The sequence below is a fragment of the Lactuca sativa genome, chromosome 2 (assembly GCF_002870075.4).
Source record: "Lactuca sativa cultivar Salinas chromosome 2, Lsat_Salinas_v11, whole genome shotgun sequence".
Classification (NCBI taxonomy): Eukaryota; Viridiplantae; Streptophyta; class Magnoliopsida; order Asterales; family Asteraceae; genus Lactuca; species Lactuca sativa.
The window spans coordinates 150,863,999-150,880,275 of NC_056624.2; the positions used below are offsets into that span (position 1 = coordinate 150,863,999).

Below are 16,277 nucleotides of genomic sequence, written 5' to 3' on the forward strand. Positions count from 1 at the left end.
AGGCTTCAAATGCCAAATCTAGGCTCTTAATGGGGTTCCAATCTCAAGAGGGACCTCAAACACGACCACAACTGAAACTTTACACTTCTAGAATGCAATGAGGGTCCATATCTGAAGTATAACCCGATCATAAGGCTTTACCACAAAGGATTTGGGGTTTTTGGGCTTAAAAGCAACAGTTTGGGGACAAACAAGATCTACTACATCAATAAGCAAGATGGAGACTTTAATACCAGAAAAGATGACCACAAATGAGTGTGTTCTGGATCTACTTCCTCTTCCTTGAACTCTTCAACCTTCTCCTTCTTCTACTTGCTCCAAAAGTTCCTTCACAAAGTAACAATCACCCACACACTCTTTAAGGGGGCTAGGGTTCGGTAAAGGATGCTCTGAGGGTGATGGAGGCGAGGTTGGGGCGCATTAATGCGTTTAAATAGGGTGCAAACCCTTAAATTAGGGCTTTTCTCGACCAGACCAGACTCGCCGAGTCGGTCACTTATTCTATAACCCGGATCCAGCTCCAACTCGGCAAGTAAGTATACCTACTCGTCGGGTCCCTTCTTCAATCTACACTTTAAGCTCTTAACTCAAACTTCTAAAACTTGGGATGTTACAACTGAAAAAATGTGTTATTATTCTTTATAATCTTTGAAACCTAGAAATGGTTTAAATCAGTATCAGGTTTGTTAATTTGTTAGTTTTGTTTTACATGGTTTTAATTATTCAATTTGACATCTGACAAGGGAAATTCCATTTTTTTTTAAATGTGATCTTATTCGTTAAAATCATTGAAACTCCAAAAGAATTTTATTCAATTTAAAATCAACGTTATGTATTTTTAATTTGTTTTTTTTTATTCTACAAGGTTTTAGTTTTTAAAAATGGCATTTGATAATAATTCACCTCATCCGAAAAGTGTTTCACTTTTGATTGTTAATTTTGTTTTCTAGCTTTTAAAACTTAACTTTGATTTCCAATATCTAACTAAGTTTATATAGAAACTTTTTATTTTTAAAATTATCAAATTAATGTTGGATTAGATGTCTAAGCTCATAACTATAATTGGTATGTACTTGATTTTATAGTAGCATGATCCTTTTGGGTTGTCTTCACCTTAGCAACTTAACAGGATGACTTTTGGAGAGAGAGGTTATTAAATGATTTATTAATATATTATAAGAATAATGTATTAATTAGAAATCATGTTATTTAATTAGTATTTAATCAGAAATTAATTTGATATTAATTTTGGGATTAAATGAACTGATTAAAAGTGTGGGGACTAATATTGCAAATCAATGATAGTTGCACTATTGGGTTGATGGACTCCCTTCAAAAGGGTTGGACGAAATCTATAGGATGCCTTATAGAATTCGTCCAAGGCCTTCTAGAAAGTGGGTTCATGGGCTGCTTGGAGCCTAATCAAGGATTAGGGTTTCCACCTGAGAATGTTGTTATGCAAAGCAATTAGGGTTGCATGAACACATAAGAATGTTGTTATGCTCAAAATGCATCAATTAAGTATTTGCAAAAATAATATAATTTAGTTGATGAGTTGTTTGTCACTTAAATCCAAACTAATTTAACTAGGTTGAACAAAATATGGTCAAAATATAGATTATTTAGGCATGCAACTTAGATATGTGTGGGTGAAACCATCGTATCCTCTCAAACTTGTGTTTCTTCATTATAATTATGATTTTATGCTGTAAACATTAACAAAATTCAAATTGTTTTTTCCCGGTTATGAAAGTGGCATGGACAGTTTTTTTCCTAATAACAGTTGAGAAGTTATTTGTTGCTTATTTTTCCAAGTATGAATTTGGCACCGGCAATTCTTTAAGAATTATGGTATGAGAATAGAGAATTTATTACTTTTTTTAGAAGTTTATGGTTCATATTACACATTTTTAAATAATACTATTTGGTCATCTTTTTCATATAGTTGAACCGACTTTGTATATATATATATATATATATATATATATATATATATATATATATATATATATATATATTCTACAATAATTTATTCACTTTACTTATTTATGTTTGTATTCTCAAAGAATATGGAAATTCAATGTAGTATGTATTCAACTGTTTTGGTCGATGCTGGAAAATAAAGGACTGAAACCAACATATATTTTTAATAATAAAAGGCTGAAAAAAAAAAGATGAATAACTTTTCAAGAATGGTACATGTATTAAAAATAGAGGCATGTAAAAACCATCAAAAAACAATGACATGGGCATGAGAAAACCATCAAAAAGGCAAGCCAAATTCTTTATGATTAATAAAGATTTTGCAAGAATGTATTATATGTTGTAGTTTTTTGTATATTCACCGAAAATGATAAAAGATGACAAAACTGCACGAATGGTCCCTGTGGTTAGCTGAAAGTTGTCACTTTGCTCCAAAAAAATTTGGACTAGCACCAGAGGTCCAAACTTTTCATCTTTTTGCGAGTTTGGTCCGATTTTGTTTAAACTTTTTTAAAAAGACGATTTTGCCCTTTATTATTTAATATTTTTTTTTATTACAACAATTAAAAATAAAAGAGAAAATACTCTCTCTCTCTCTCTCTCTCTCTCTCTCTCTCTCTCCGACCACCATTGAACCAATCCAACCCTTTCCTCCCAAAATTGATGAAAGTCCAAATCGAAGCTTCGACTCTTCTTTCTCATTCTATCTGTTCCTCTCGTATCTCTCTCATCTTGCAGGTCCAAATCGAGGTAAACGATATCGTTTCCTCCCCTAATCCCCTCTCTGATGTCATAATCCCCTTTTATGAACAACCCTTTTCGAACCTCAAAGCATTTTCCCTCATACAGAGTGAATTACATAAATCTATCTAAGTAGTAGGGGATATATACACGCAGGTAAGTTTAACTAATGAACGATGGTGACACCAACAGTTCCATTTCAATTGATGAACGATGGTGGTGGTGATATAGCTTGTTTTTCAATGTTTTAAGTTCTGATTTCAGAGAAACTTGTAAACCTAGATGATAAATATACATATGATGAACATTCATACCTTTTAAACATGTATTTCCTTGGTTTTCAAGGTCCGATTTCAAGGTTTTCATGTCTGATTTTTTGAGGAAGAAGATGGTTCTTAGTATCAAAGGAGGAAGAAAATGATAAATATACAAATGATGAACACACACAATCTCTTTTTCGGTGATCCCCCAATCTCTCACCATCGAAGACTCTTTCTCCTCCCCTCTTTAATCTATGTTGATACTTTCATCTCCATCTCTCTGATCTTGCAACGAGCCCTGAAATTGTGGATTGCATTCCGACAAGTAGAGAATTCACTGAGTAGAGGAGATCGGGAGAGTTCCGATCGAATTGTTTGATGGTAATCATATGTTGTTCTAATTGGGTCCTGACTATGCATTCCAAGAGCAACAAAAGGGGGCATGATTTCATGTGTGAAAGGTTAGAAATAAGAACGATTTGAGATTTCTAGGGAATGAATCACGAAGAGGTTATGTTTTCTTTTTCGGATGAACACCATAGGTGCCGATCCAAATCCTCTTTTTCTCCTTCAGCCAATGGGTTTCGATGTGCAGGTGTATGGTTTAGTAAGGCTTGATTTGCATGTTTAGGGTTTGATTTTCAAGATGAGGGTTATTAGGTTTAATTACAGGTTCAGTTCATCATTTTTTTTGGAGGAAAGGGGTTGGATTGGTTCAATGGTGGTCGGAGAGAGAGAGAGAGAGAGAGAGAGAGAAGAGAGAGAGAGAGAGAGAGAGTATTTTTTCTTTTATTTTTAATTGTTGTAATAAAAGAAAATTAAAATATTAAATAATAAAGGGCAAAGTCATCTTTTTAAAAAATTTCTTATAAAATCGGACTAAACTCGCAACAAAATTTAAAGTTTGGACCCCCGGTGATAGTTCAAACTTTTTTGCACCAAAGTGGCAATTTTCAGCTAACCACAGGGACTATTTGTGCAGTTTTGTCATAAAAGATTCATAAAGAATATAGTACAGAAGTTTGTGTATATTTTTTAAAATATTGTATATATTCTTGTATTATGTTATAAAAATGGTTCTTATTTTCATATTTTATATTATTAACTGTATTGTAATATATTTTCCTTAAAGAATGATATGGTATTGTTTTATATATGAGGTGTAATATTTAAGAATGTTACTTCTCAAAAAATTGTATTCTTTAAGACTGAAAAACTTAAAAAAAAAAAAAAAACTATTAAATAAAATCATATTCTTCAAGAATGAAAGAATCAAAATATGTGTTCATGTGTTAAATGAAGACGTGTTATCAAAAAAAAATATAGATTTAATTTAAATATGTTGAATAAAATATGAGATTTGATTTGATTTTTATAAATTAGTTTTACTTTGTTGCCTAAAATGTTGATAATTATCATTTCTCCGTCTTTATAAATTATCATAATCATCCTAATAATTAATAGTTGTAATTATATAATACATGTTAGTCCATGTTAATAATATGTATCTCAAGATCATATCATTTCATTTTTTTTAATCTAATGGTCAAAATTTGATCACACATTCACACGTGATTCATATTTGAACCTTATATATATATATATATATATATATATATATATATATATATATATATATATATATATATATATATATATATATATATATATACATTCTATGTCATGGAAGTGAGTTGGCTGTTTCGAGCTAGGGCTAAGCGAGCCAGAAGTGATCCAAGCTGGAAGTGAGTCGGAGTTCATAGGCTAAGTGAACGCCACCCTGCTGCTAGATGGGATAGGGATTTTCACATGCTTGAGATAAGACAGATCTTTTTTAGGCATTAAAGAGGTCGAGAGAAAAGTCTCATTTTTACATAGATGAGTACTTCCTACAAAAATACTTGTATAAAAATAGTTTTATATGTTTTTATTTGTTTGTTAATTAATTTTTGTATGTTTTTAATATTTTGTGAATTATTTTTGTATGATTTTAATAATAATAGTGATGTGACCATCTGGGTTGAGAAAAATGAGTTTTCATGTGTTGTAGGTTGAAAATGATGAAAGAAAAAAAAATGATATGTAACTAATGTAACAAATGGTTTGAGTATGTTGAAATTACCATCCACCCGAAGTTATATGCACATTTAGGATTAACATGTCCATTGCTCCAAAATCATCGAGTTAACTTAAATCAAAACTAAAATTTCTGTTTTTAAGCTAGAAGGTTTAGAATTAAGGGACAAACCCAGTTAATTCTTTTGATTGAAAATTGAAATATAAATAAGCCTTAATGAGATTTTACTCAAAATAAGGTATATCTTCACAATATCTTATAAAAGTGTCAATGTCAAGGTTGTTAAGACCGGAATCTTACATAAAATCGTTTTCAAATTTGCAAGATCTAGATGAGAATCTTAAGGGGGTGTTTGGATAGGAAAAAAAGAGATGCTTATTGCTTATTCTCACAATAAGCTAATTTGAGTGTTTGAATAAAATCCTGCTTATTAAGCTAAATAAGCTAATTTTAATAAGCATACCTCCCCATGCTTATTGTTTATTGCTTATTCTCACCACAAATAAACTATAAACAATAAGCTAAAAAGCTAATCCAAACACCCCCTAAATTACCACAAAAAGTGATAAAAAGATAATTGATTGCATATAAATCTTTTTTTCGTATTTTAGAGTTAAATAGCTCAAAAAGGTAACGGGCCATGTAGCAATTAATGACACGATTAAATAGCTTAAAAGACTAATCATTTATCATATAACATAAGAGTAACAACTCACAATCATCATTTTATTTGCTTTAAATATTTTAAATGTTATATGTTTTAACTAATAAGGAAGAAATCAGTAACAATTTCAACTTTTAAAGCTTAATTAAAAAACACAAGTTCTCAAGCTCGCAATGAAAAGAGCTTGAGAAGTCAAAGAAAAGAATCTAGCAAAAAGCTCACCTTTATTGTTGAGCGTGAACTATTGAAAGAATAAATTAATAACAATTTGAAGCTTAATCTCAAATTCTACCATCCATGTAAGTATAATGTAGAAGGAGAAAAAGATTTATAGTGTTATTGGTCATTTACGGTTCATAAAACAGTACAAAAATATGACTATTCTCGATTGACCTTTGGCTAAAAACCGGATTAAAATTTGAAAATTTTCATGGATTGGTAGGATCGGATTGGATCCCGATCCCATTTCAACGATCTTATATACAAAACGATCATATTGCGATCCAGCAAGGTTTTCCTTTACGATCAAGATCCCAAATGTGACCCCATAACGAACTATATTGCTCCATAACATGTACACAACACTAATGTAATGTAAATATTTAGTTAAAAAAAAATCATTAAATACCTTTATTAATATAAATACATTACCAATACACTTTTACACCATATTGCATTTAACATAACACCAAACAAATCATCCCCCGATCATAGAAAATTGACTAGAGTACTAATAATACCAATGTCATTTCTTACGGGGATATATATATAATATATCTACAGTATTTAGGGTTACTAACATTTAAACATCACACACCACACACCCCAAAACCCTAAAGGGAAATATGGTTCAAGTTCAAGCACATGGACATGGGTGGGTCAAATTTAAGCACATGGGAATGCTTACCATTTGTCTACAAAACTCCACAGCCTTTCTCTTTGAAGGTTAGGTCATCATGAACATGTATTTACTTTTTTAACCCTGCACACAATTTACCATATTGTCATGGATTCATGAAGTAAATGGGTAAAAAGGTAAATTACTTACGGTTTATTTAAGCTGTTCCAGTAATCAATTTCTCCCGTTGATCGAGTTTTTTAACCTTCAGTAGCCCAAAAAGAACTTGGAATCCAAAAATTGCACAAAAGATATATGATATCGTAGCAGGACCCTGAAAGTATTTTATCATCAAATGAGGAAATTAAAAAAGTTTTATTTATTTTTATTACCATTGTAGTATAAATGAAATTTGATGCTTACTCTTATTGAATTCATGTGTAAAATTGTTGCTAGGTTGACTAGGCTTCCAGCAGCTACAGCCTGCTCATTTGACCACAGATAAAATTAATATTCGAAAATTAGGATATATATATTTATATTTAAAAAACGAAAAAAAAAAAAACTTACATTTATGATTGTTTTTTGAACAGCAGCAACACGTTGAAATGACCTCTCGGACTCTAATGCTCGAACTCTTAACTTCAAATCACCTTGCTCCTGTTAAAAAAAAGTATTGTGGTTTTAAAATAAAAATAATAAAAATAAAAAAGTACAGTTAAGTTTTTCAGAAAAATTTATATTATTACCAATCGTTCAATAACTTGAGCGAGTTTTTCAACTCTGTCAGCTTGTCTAAATAAGTTGTAAAAAGCTTGTGATTGTCTCTCCCATCTGTTTTTGAAGTCCTGTAACATAAAATTAAAATATAAAATTAATTCTCGAATCAACATTAGGGAAAAAGTATAACAACAAATGGTTAAAAAGGTAAAAAGTAAAAACCTTGATGACCACTTCAACACCAGCTTCACGAAACCTTAGTAATTCCAGAGCATATCTAAAAATATTTATAAAAAAAAAAAAAAAAAGAACCCTTTATTTTATAGAACTTTAGGTAAGATTAAGAATATCTAGATTTATAAAAATTAACTCACGGTTTAGCAATTTCGGTTATATCAAAACGAGGGTCAAGACCCTTCCCAATTCCATCTAAAACTGAAGGATTAAAGTAAATAAAGTGAGATTAGTCACAAAAATTACCAATTAATAAATATTAAATTTTAAAAAGAAAAAAAAAAGAAACCTGAAAAAGCTCTAACAACAAAAGTGAAGGTGGCAGGAAACCGAAAAGGTTGATCTGCTGCAATAGCCAATAGATCCTCCCCTAAACATTTAAAAGAAAAAAAGTAATTAAAAATATCACTAACTCCTAAAATTTATATAATCTGATAATAAATGCATATAATAAAAATCAATACCAATTGCAGCAAGACGCTGTTTTTTCTTTTCTATTTTTTCCTCTTTGCTCAATTGTTGCTTAAATCCAAGTTCTTGTGTTGCCAATTCTCTCTCTTTTCTTTGTGCCACAAGTCGTTCTTCAAAACTGTAAAAAGTGTACATGTCATACATCCATAAAAATATATATTTATATATTTAAGAGAAAATATATATATAATTTTGATTGTAACCTATTAAGGAAGAAAAGTGCTGTTCTTCTGACAGCTGTCATGTCGCCAGTTGGCACAAGAACACCCATTTGAACCATTGCTTGAAGAACCTTATTTGGATCCTTCTCATAAACTCCATAAAAAACTTCCAATAAACCTTCTCTGATATTCGGGCTTATGCTGCAACAAACAACTCAAGACTCAGTATTTCAAGAAAAATATAACTTTTTTGTTTGAGAAATAATAAAATAATTACTTATTACTTATTACCTTCCCATCATTCCAAAGTCATAAAATATTAGCCTTCCACCATTCACATCATCAACAGCTATATTACCAGGATGCTGTATAAAAGAAGGTAAACTTTTTTTTATTATAATTGGCATGTGAATTGTATTAGGCAAATTGAAAAGAATAGCAACATACGTTTACTATTGCTACAATATACATATATATTTTTTTGCAGGTTATTGTAAATTTGTAAGTATTTGCTATTTTTGTGTAAAGTACATTTCTATTATGGAACTACATAAGTATGTTTATATTATGGGTAAGAGGATGAAAGTACAATGTTATTATGGATAAAGATAAAAAAAAAAATAAACAAATAAAGAAAGATCTTGATATACAGAAAGCATAAAAATACTAGATAGGAAACTCACAGGGTCAGCATGGAAGAAACCATGAGACAGAATCTGTTCCAAATAGGATTCAACAGCATACCTACTCAGCCTATTGGGAAAAAATAAAAAGAAAAAAAGAAAATGTAAAAATTGAGAAAAAGGAAAAAAGAAACAGAAAATACTAAACTTACTTTTGGCGATCAACACCTAATTGATCTAAAGCTTGTATTCTGTTAATCTTGATTCCTGGGACATACTCCATTGTAAGCACCTACATATGAATCAAACTATTGAGCCAAAAAAGGGATAAGAAAAAACTTTGATAAAATCATAAAATCCAAGATCAGTTTATATTTTTACTGAAATATTAACCTGTGGGGTGGTGTATTCCCAATATATGCTTGGGACTTTTACATAATCAAGATCTTTGAAATTACTTGCAAACAACTCGGCATTTGCAGCCTCCTTTGTATAATCAATCTCCTGAAAAAATTATAAAAAATACGAATGTAACTCATGAGAAATTCTTATATGCATCTTAGACCTTGGTTTTAAAAACCTAAAAGGAGTGGATTAATATTCTAAAAGAGTATGAGTTTCACACCTTATGATTTGAAAATCCAAGTTTTGTAGTAGAAAAGAGTTACCTGGTATAACACATTAGCACACTCATCATAGATAGCAACCCAATCCCTTTTTGCTCCATCAGATTTAGGATCAAGTTTTTGAAGATTTTCTGCTATCACCTGAGAAAGAAAATAACAAAAGATATTGCAACAAAGTGTTAATTATATACATCTACATCCACTCATTTGTAGAAAGGTTTTATAACAAAGATTCAACTAAGAAAAGTCTTTACACTAACCCTCAGATTTTTAAGATCAATATCAAAAAGATCCTTGAGACCTGGTCTCTGTACTTTAACAACCAATTCTTGACCCTTCAATCTTGCTCGATGTACTTGACCTGAATTTGAAAATAATGAATGGTTGACCATTTGACCAACATAAACTTTTTCATTGACATATGAACAAACTTGTATTACCAAGACTAGCAGCAGCTATTGGTTCAAAATCAAAGTAATCAAACACTTCATTAACAGGGGATCCAAGCTCTTCTTCAATGATGGAAACAGCAGTCTCTGATGGAAAAGGAGGAACTTGATCCTGTATAAAGATTCAGAGTTAGCTTATTTGTGAAAGTCAAAAGGTAACTAATGTGTTTATGATATATTATATACCTGAAGTTCTGATAACTGATCAACATATTCTTGGGCAAGAATGTCCACTCTTGTTGAGAACTGTTGTCCAATTTTGATGAATGTAGGCCCTAATCTCAAAATACTCTCCTTCAACCACTTGGCTAGAGTTTTTCGCCTTTGAGCTTTCTTCTGCTCAGTCATCCCCCCTGTAGCAATCAAAGAGTTAAACCAAAAGCTAATAACAACAACAATGGTGATGATAATTGATAGCTGATAAACGAACCTCGATATGCAAATTTCTGATTGTTGAACCAGGCTTTGAAGACAAATGTCAGAACAAAACCCCATATTTCACAAGTCCTTTGAATGGTTGAATAAGTTTTGAATCTATTCCATCGTCCACCAGGAGCAACAGATACCTACACAATTGAAGCTTTCATCAGAATGATACAGAATTAAAACAAGAAATCGTTCAAACATATACCTCAACTTTGCCAGCTCCATTTTTCTTCCTAAACCAAGCATCTTCTTGACCGATCTCCTCAATTGTCTTCTTCTTCTTCTCATCCCTCTTCTCCCCAACCTTTTCCCCAATTTTCATCGCAACGCCTCCATTAGCACTACCATTCCCATTACCATTAACATACTTCATGAGACTCCCATTTTCACCAACAACGCTCCCGTTCGAACTCTTCCCGTTAACATATTTATAGCTCCCATTACCACCCAGATCGATCTTCCCATCTTCCTTCTCAACTACAACGACTTCATCCCTCCCAACCGCTCGAATTCGACCTCTAATAGAAACTGTGGTTGAGGAACGATTGAATTTACGGAGAGCATTACGTCTAGAAATTGAGAAACGAAGTTTGTTAGCGCAAGTGTCTGGACGGAGAAACCCAAGTTCAGGTGAAGTTGATGCAGAAAAACACGATGCCGCCATATTACTGAGGAAATGTTTTATGGGTTATTGAATTAAACCCTAACCCTGAGCATCAGAGGGAAGCGATGGCAGCCATGATAGAGGGTGGGAAGTAGTAGCGCAAGGAGTGGCGGATGAGAGGACACGGAAGCAAGGGGAAGATGAGTGTAGGAAGGAGAGTCGAGGTTGTGATTGGTGGAATGAATTTCACTTTTTTGTAGTTTTGTGTGTCATGGATGGCGTTGAAAAGTCAAACCAATTTCAGCCGCAACTAAACATGTCGTGTCCTTTTTTGTTGAATCAGGGTCGACTCCTTCGCGTTGTGCCCAATTTAGGGAGTTCTGTTAAGTGTGGCATTTTAAAAATATATATCTACGATAAGACTATTACCATACTTTTCTACACTTTTTTTATGCCATATAAGCATCATGTTATTTTCCTTTGGATTCATGTTGATCCATGAACTCAATTAAAATGTACTTACATAGAGAGATGTGTGAAATAGATTCACTTAACCCTTCTATTTATTCGACCGAAATGGATTCATGTTTCACCCATAGATATAGTTGAAATAGATTTACCATACATATAGTATTTTTTAAAATAGTAAAATCATTTTTGAATGTGGGTCTTATTATTTTATAAAAAATATAAAAAAAAAACGTGTTTGTTACGTTCGTTGAAAAGTGTAACCAAGGAAAACTAGTTTGCGGGAAAATGAAATAAAAATAACATAACAATGTTTAATGAAAATTTTGGCCTTTTAATAAGATGATAATGGGGAACTATACATCAAAACCATTACATTTTGATTATTTTTTGTGGTTTAACCACTATATTTTATTTTGCTCAATAAAAAACACATGTTTTTCAAAGAAATTTTCACTATGACCCCATATTTTGTGGTTATCGTGTGGTAAAACTAACATGACTTTTTATTTACCTACATGACATTATATATACTCTATGAAATAACATCTTGGTTTATAAATTGACTTCTCATTTGTTAGGTTATTAGGTTATATGCATACCATATTAGTAAATAAGAAGTCATTTTAGAATGTTAGATGTTATTTTAGAAAGTACATATAACACATATGATGTTATGTATGTTAATGAGAAGTCATGCCAATGATTACTGTCCAATCAACTTGATTGGTTTCCAATACAGCATAAATAGAAAACTTTTAGCTAATTGTTTAGTTAAAGTTATTCGAAGTTTGATTAGTGTTGAATAATTAGCTTTCATTAAAGGTCGTCAAATTCTTGATGATCCTTTGATGTTAAATTAACTTTTAAAGGCCGTCAAATTTTTGATGGTCTTTTGATGTTAAATGAGATTATTGTATGGTTCAAAACAAAGCAAAATAAGTTGATGGTTTTCAAGAAGTCCTATAATTAATTAGTGTGGTTACCAAGCCCGGTTCTACATTTATTGGAAGAAAGAAAGGGATTAGGGCCCCAATCTCAAGGGGGGCCCACTTAACCTTAACCCAAATGTCGATTAATTAAGGGACGAATGACGATTTCAAATTCTCCATTCTCGCAGTCACGCACGCCCTATTAGGGATGAGAATTTGGCCCGAAAACCCGAACCGAACCGGAAACCGAACCGAACCGAATTAGACCTGAATAAGCAATTCGATTCGGTTTTCGGGTAATTAAATAAGTCTTATTCGGTTTTCGGGTTATTCGGTCCGAGTTACCCGAATAAGGGCTTATTCGGTCCAAATGGACCGAACCGAATATGAAAAGTCATATTTTTTTCCACATGCACGATTGCTTATTCGGTCTTGTGTTCTATCAATCGTTACCCAAAATATCCACGTAATGTTTAATGTTTAACTTATATACATATAGATAGTTTTTTAGGTGTTTTGGATGTTTAATGTTTAGTGTTTAATATGTTGCTTAATAACTATATCTTAAGATTGTGGTTGTTGGATTTTACATTTTATATATCAAGAATAGTTAATCCGTGTTATTCGTGTTTATCATAAGCTACAAAATTCATACAAAATACAATATTTATAATCACATTGTAAATGTTATTTGGGTTATTCGGCTCCTTAATCATCTTGTACATGTTATTTGGGTTATTCGGGTCGGAACCGAATCGAACCGAATAATACCTGAACCGAACCGAACCCGTATTGCTTATTTTGTTCGGTTTTCGGCTCATACAATTACCCTTATTTGGGTTTCGGTTTATTCGGGTTCGGGTCGGGTCGGTTCGGTTCGATTCCGACCCGAATAACATCCCTATGCCCTATTACCAATTGAATTCTAAACGATTGTTCTTCTTCCGTGTTCTCAATTTTCTTCTTCTTCCTGGCTCTGAAGTTTGAAAAGTGATCGATTCTTGAATCTTGATTTGATCAAAAATAAAAAACCGATTCTTAAATCTTGATTGTTCAAAAATTGATTCTCCATCAATCCATTCTTGAATCTGAAACGATATGTTCTTCCTCTGATTCTCTATTTCTCCATATTCCATTACTAATAATTGATAAATCCATTATTGATTCTTCTTTTTCTATTAGACTATCTATTATGGTTAATAGGGCTTATTATTATTATTATTATTATTATTATTATTATTATTATTATTATTATTATTATTATTATTATTATTTTGACTATGTCAAGTTGGATCTTGGAATTAGGTTTAGACTTTGGATATTGGAACGATTTTGGTTGGATTGTTCGAATGAATTTCAATTGTCAAAACTCAAGAACTGTCAAGAACTCACTTTGCCAAGTAGGCAAAGTATGTATTTCCAATCTATAATCCATTACTGATTTACTTACTTCTAGTTGACTTTTTATTGTCTTGGTGATAGTTGTTGTTAAAAGGAAAAGAAAAATTATGTCTAAGAGAAAATATGAGTCAGAAACTTTAAAAAAGTAGAGAAACTAATCTTGATAATAATAATAATCATGAACAAACTAATATTGAAATTGATAATGAACAATATAATGTTGAAATTGATAATGAACAAAATTAAAATGATTTTAATTGTATTTATGAAAGGACCCCAACCTTTTGGTTCGCTTAGATCCCCTAAACTGGTTGAGACGGCCCTGGTGGTTACTTGATTTAAGTGATGGAGAAGACAGAATTTGTATGATTTGGTGTGATTGGATCAAAGTTGCCCTTAAATCTACAACTTTAATTCTAGTAAATATGGCTCTTATTGATGAGTTTGTCATTCAGCATGGACTCTTACAAGGTGACATGCTTTTTTTTCATTATAGTCATGGAAGGTCTTCATATGGCTCTCCAAGAGGCTAACAGAGTTAACGGTTTTTTAGGGGTAAAAGTGGGAAACACTAACTTGGAGTAACTTGTTCTATGTGATGGGTTTTCTAGGTTACAAACAAGAATAATTACGCAGCGGAATCATAATCATACTATGCATACATGCAACCTCGAAGTCTATGACATTTTCTCAAGTTATAGCAACATACTTATGAAACAAACTTCTTACCTATGTAAATCGAAGGTTGCAAGCTAGAATATGTTGGGTTTTTATTCAAAAATCCGGTTTCACAAACGGTAAAAACGACAATGGAAGCTTTAAAATTGTTGAATAAAACTAAAATCATTTTAACCCACTAAGGATCTTTTGCAAGACTTAGAAAGATAAAAAAAAACAACCATAGAAAGAAAAGTGTTACAACCTTTGAAGACTTTGATTCTCATGGGTGATTGTAAGTTGATGAAGTATGGCATGAAACTTCAAGGTAGAAGTTCTCTAGAGATATCCACCAACAATAAATCAACTTGATAAGATGCTAGTCTTCTTCTTGTAATAAAAGAATCTCTTAAGCTCTTAAGACAAAGAAACTAGTTTGTCTTCAAAGAGAGTATTCAAGTATCATCTTCATCTTTATGTTCTTAACACTTTAAGAGACAAAAACTATAGAGAATATGGAAATAGGAAGCACAAAATTTCATGGCTTTTAGCTAGTAAAAGAAGAAATACATGTAAGCCTTTTAATTATCTTAATCCAAGTCCTTACCCATTGAGTCTTGATGCTTTAATACACCATGCATCTAGCAACAAAAGGCTACAAGTGTAAGAACATGAATTTATGATTAAATAAATGCAAACATGTCTTCTTTTCCATTTATTATCTCCTTGAATATTTTATAAAAAGAAGAAGCTAGTTTTTTCTATAAAAGCTCTTCTATTTTTATAACTTATAAAACATATAAATACATATAAGACAAAAACCCATTTTGGTCCAAAAAGATGTACATGACATAATAAACCATATCTTATGATATATTATGATATATTTTGATACTTTACATTGAAAATTAATATTTCTATGAAATAAATAATTTCCAATTAATTACAAGATATATATTTATTTATCAAGAATAAAATTCTTATAAATAATATATATTTTCATCAAGTTGTTGTTAGTGTGACCCTATAGGATCATATGTTATTAGCAATATCATTATATAATGACTCTTGGGCATACAAGATCTTTCAATCTCCCACTTGCACAAGACTTATCATAGATTGACATAGACAGTGGTGAACGTCTAGCAACATTTCACTGCCCCCAATAACACATGACGAATGCCATTCATCAACATCCAATTCACAAAAGCATCAAGCTTCAATTGATGTATTAAGGTAAGTTTATCGGTTATCCATTTGTTACAAACATCCTTTACCGGGCGCTTTCTAGTCTTTTGAGCTTATTTGCAGGATTTACCGAAGACTATTTGTCATTGGAGGTATGAAAGGAGTGCATGACTATTGGAGGCTTGCAATTTGCTTGTGGACTTGAAGTGGTGCAATTGGGCTTGGTGTCAGTTTAAGCAAGAAGCATGATGGAATTAATTTTTGGACAAGATGACGAGGAATCGAGCTAAGGAAGACTAAAGAAGCATTGGATCATCATTGAAGGCTTTGGAAAAACATAATTGGGCTCCTAAGAATTGATGCAAATGGGCTGAGATGCTAATGAAAAGATTGGGCTGGTTTGTAAATTAAATGGGCCAAGACATACAATCAGCGAGACCCACGCGGTCCGCATGGATCCACAAACGGTCCGCATGGATCGTACTGTGAAGAATCTTGAATTTTGGCTTTTGTCTCTACTTTGGGAAGGTTGTTGGATTGCTTTTGGCCAACTTTTAGATCTGAAAATGAGCTCCTTTTTACTGAAGATTTTGAATAGAGTTCATCATAAACACTTTCAAGAACCACTCATTTTGCTCTCAAGAAGGCTTTGGAAGAATTTGAAGATTTAGAAGATTGGTGTAGTTTCTTTTCATCTTGCAACTAGAAAAATGTTTGGTACCTCTAAACTATCTTGTATTTCTTTTATTTTAGC

At 31.8% G+C, this 16,277-nt stretch overlaps 1 protein-coding gene across 1 annotated transcript; it reads right to left on the minus strand.

Annotated features, from left to right (window-relative positions):
* Window positions 1-6,326: 6,326 nt before the first annotated feature.
* LOC111918916 (protein ACTIVITY OF BC1 COMPLEX KINASE 8, chloroplastic) lies at window positions 6,327-11,109 on the minus strand. Its single transcript, XM_023914539.3, has 20 exons — window positions 10,479-11,109; window positions 10,278-10,413; window positions 10,034-10,200; window positions 9,839-9,959; window positions 9,659-9,759; window positions 9,441-9,539; window positions 9,166-9,276; window positions 8,985-9,064; window positions 8,833-8,902; window positions 8,441-8,514; window positions 8,192-8,350; window positions 7,982-8,106; window positions 7,807-7,887; window positions 7,658-7,718; window positions 7,506-7,560; window positions 7,313-7,411; window positions 7,134-7,223; window positions 6,987-7,046; window positions 6,774-6,897; window positions 6,327-6,707 (listed from the first exon to the last, which is right to left on the minus strand). Exons 1-19 carry the CDS (start codon window positions 10,935-10,937, stop codon window positions 6,781-6,783), a joined length of 2,265 nt encoding a protein of 754 aa, XP_023770307.2. The 5' UTR covers window positions 10,938-11,109; the 3' UTR covers window positions 6,327-6,707; window positions 6,774-6,780.
* Window positions 11,110-16,277: the final 5,168 nt, after the last annotated feature.

Coding starts and splice junctions, on each gene's coding strand:
- LOC111918916 (XM_023914539.3), bottom strand. CDS start 10,937: ATGGCGGCATCGTGTTTTTCTGCATCAACTTCACCTGAACTTGGGTTT. Junction 10,201..10,277: donor TCAGAAATTTGCATATCGAG/GTTCGTTTATCA, acceptor TGATTGCTACAG/GGGGGATGACTGAGCAGAAG. Junction 9,277..9,440: donor GTGCTAATGTGTTATACCAG/GTAACTCTTTTC, acceptor TAATTTTTTCAG/GAGATTGATTATACAAAGGA.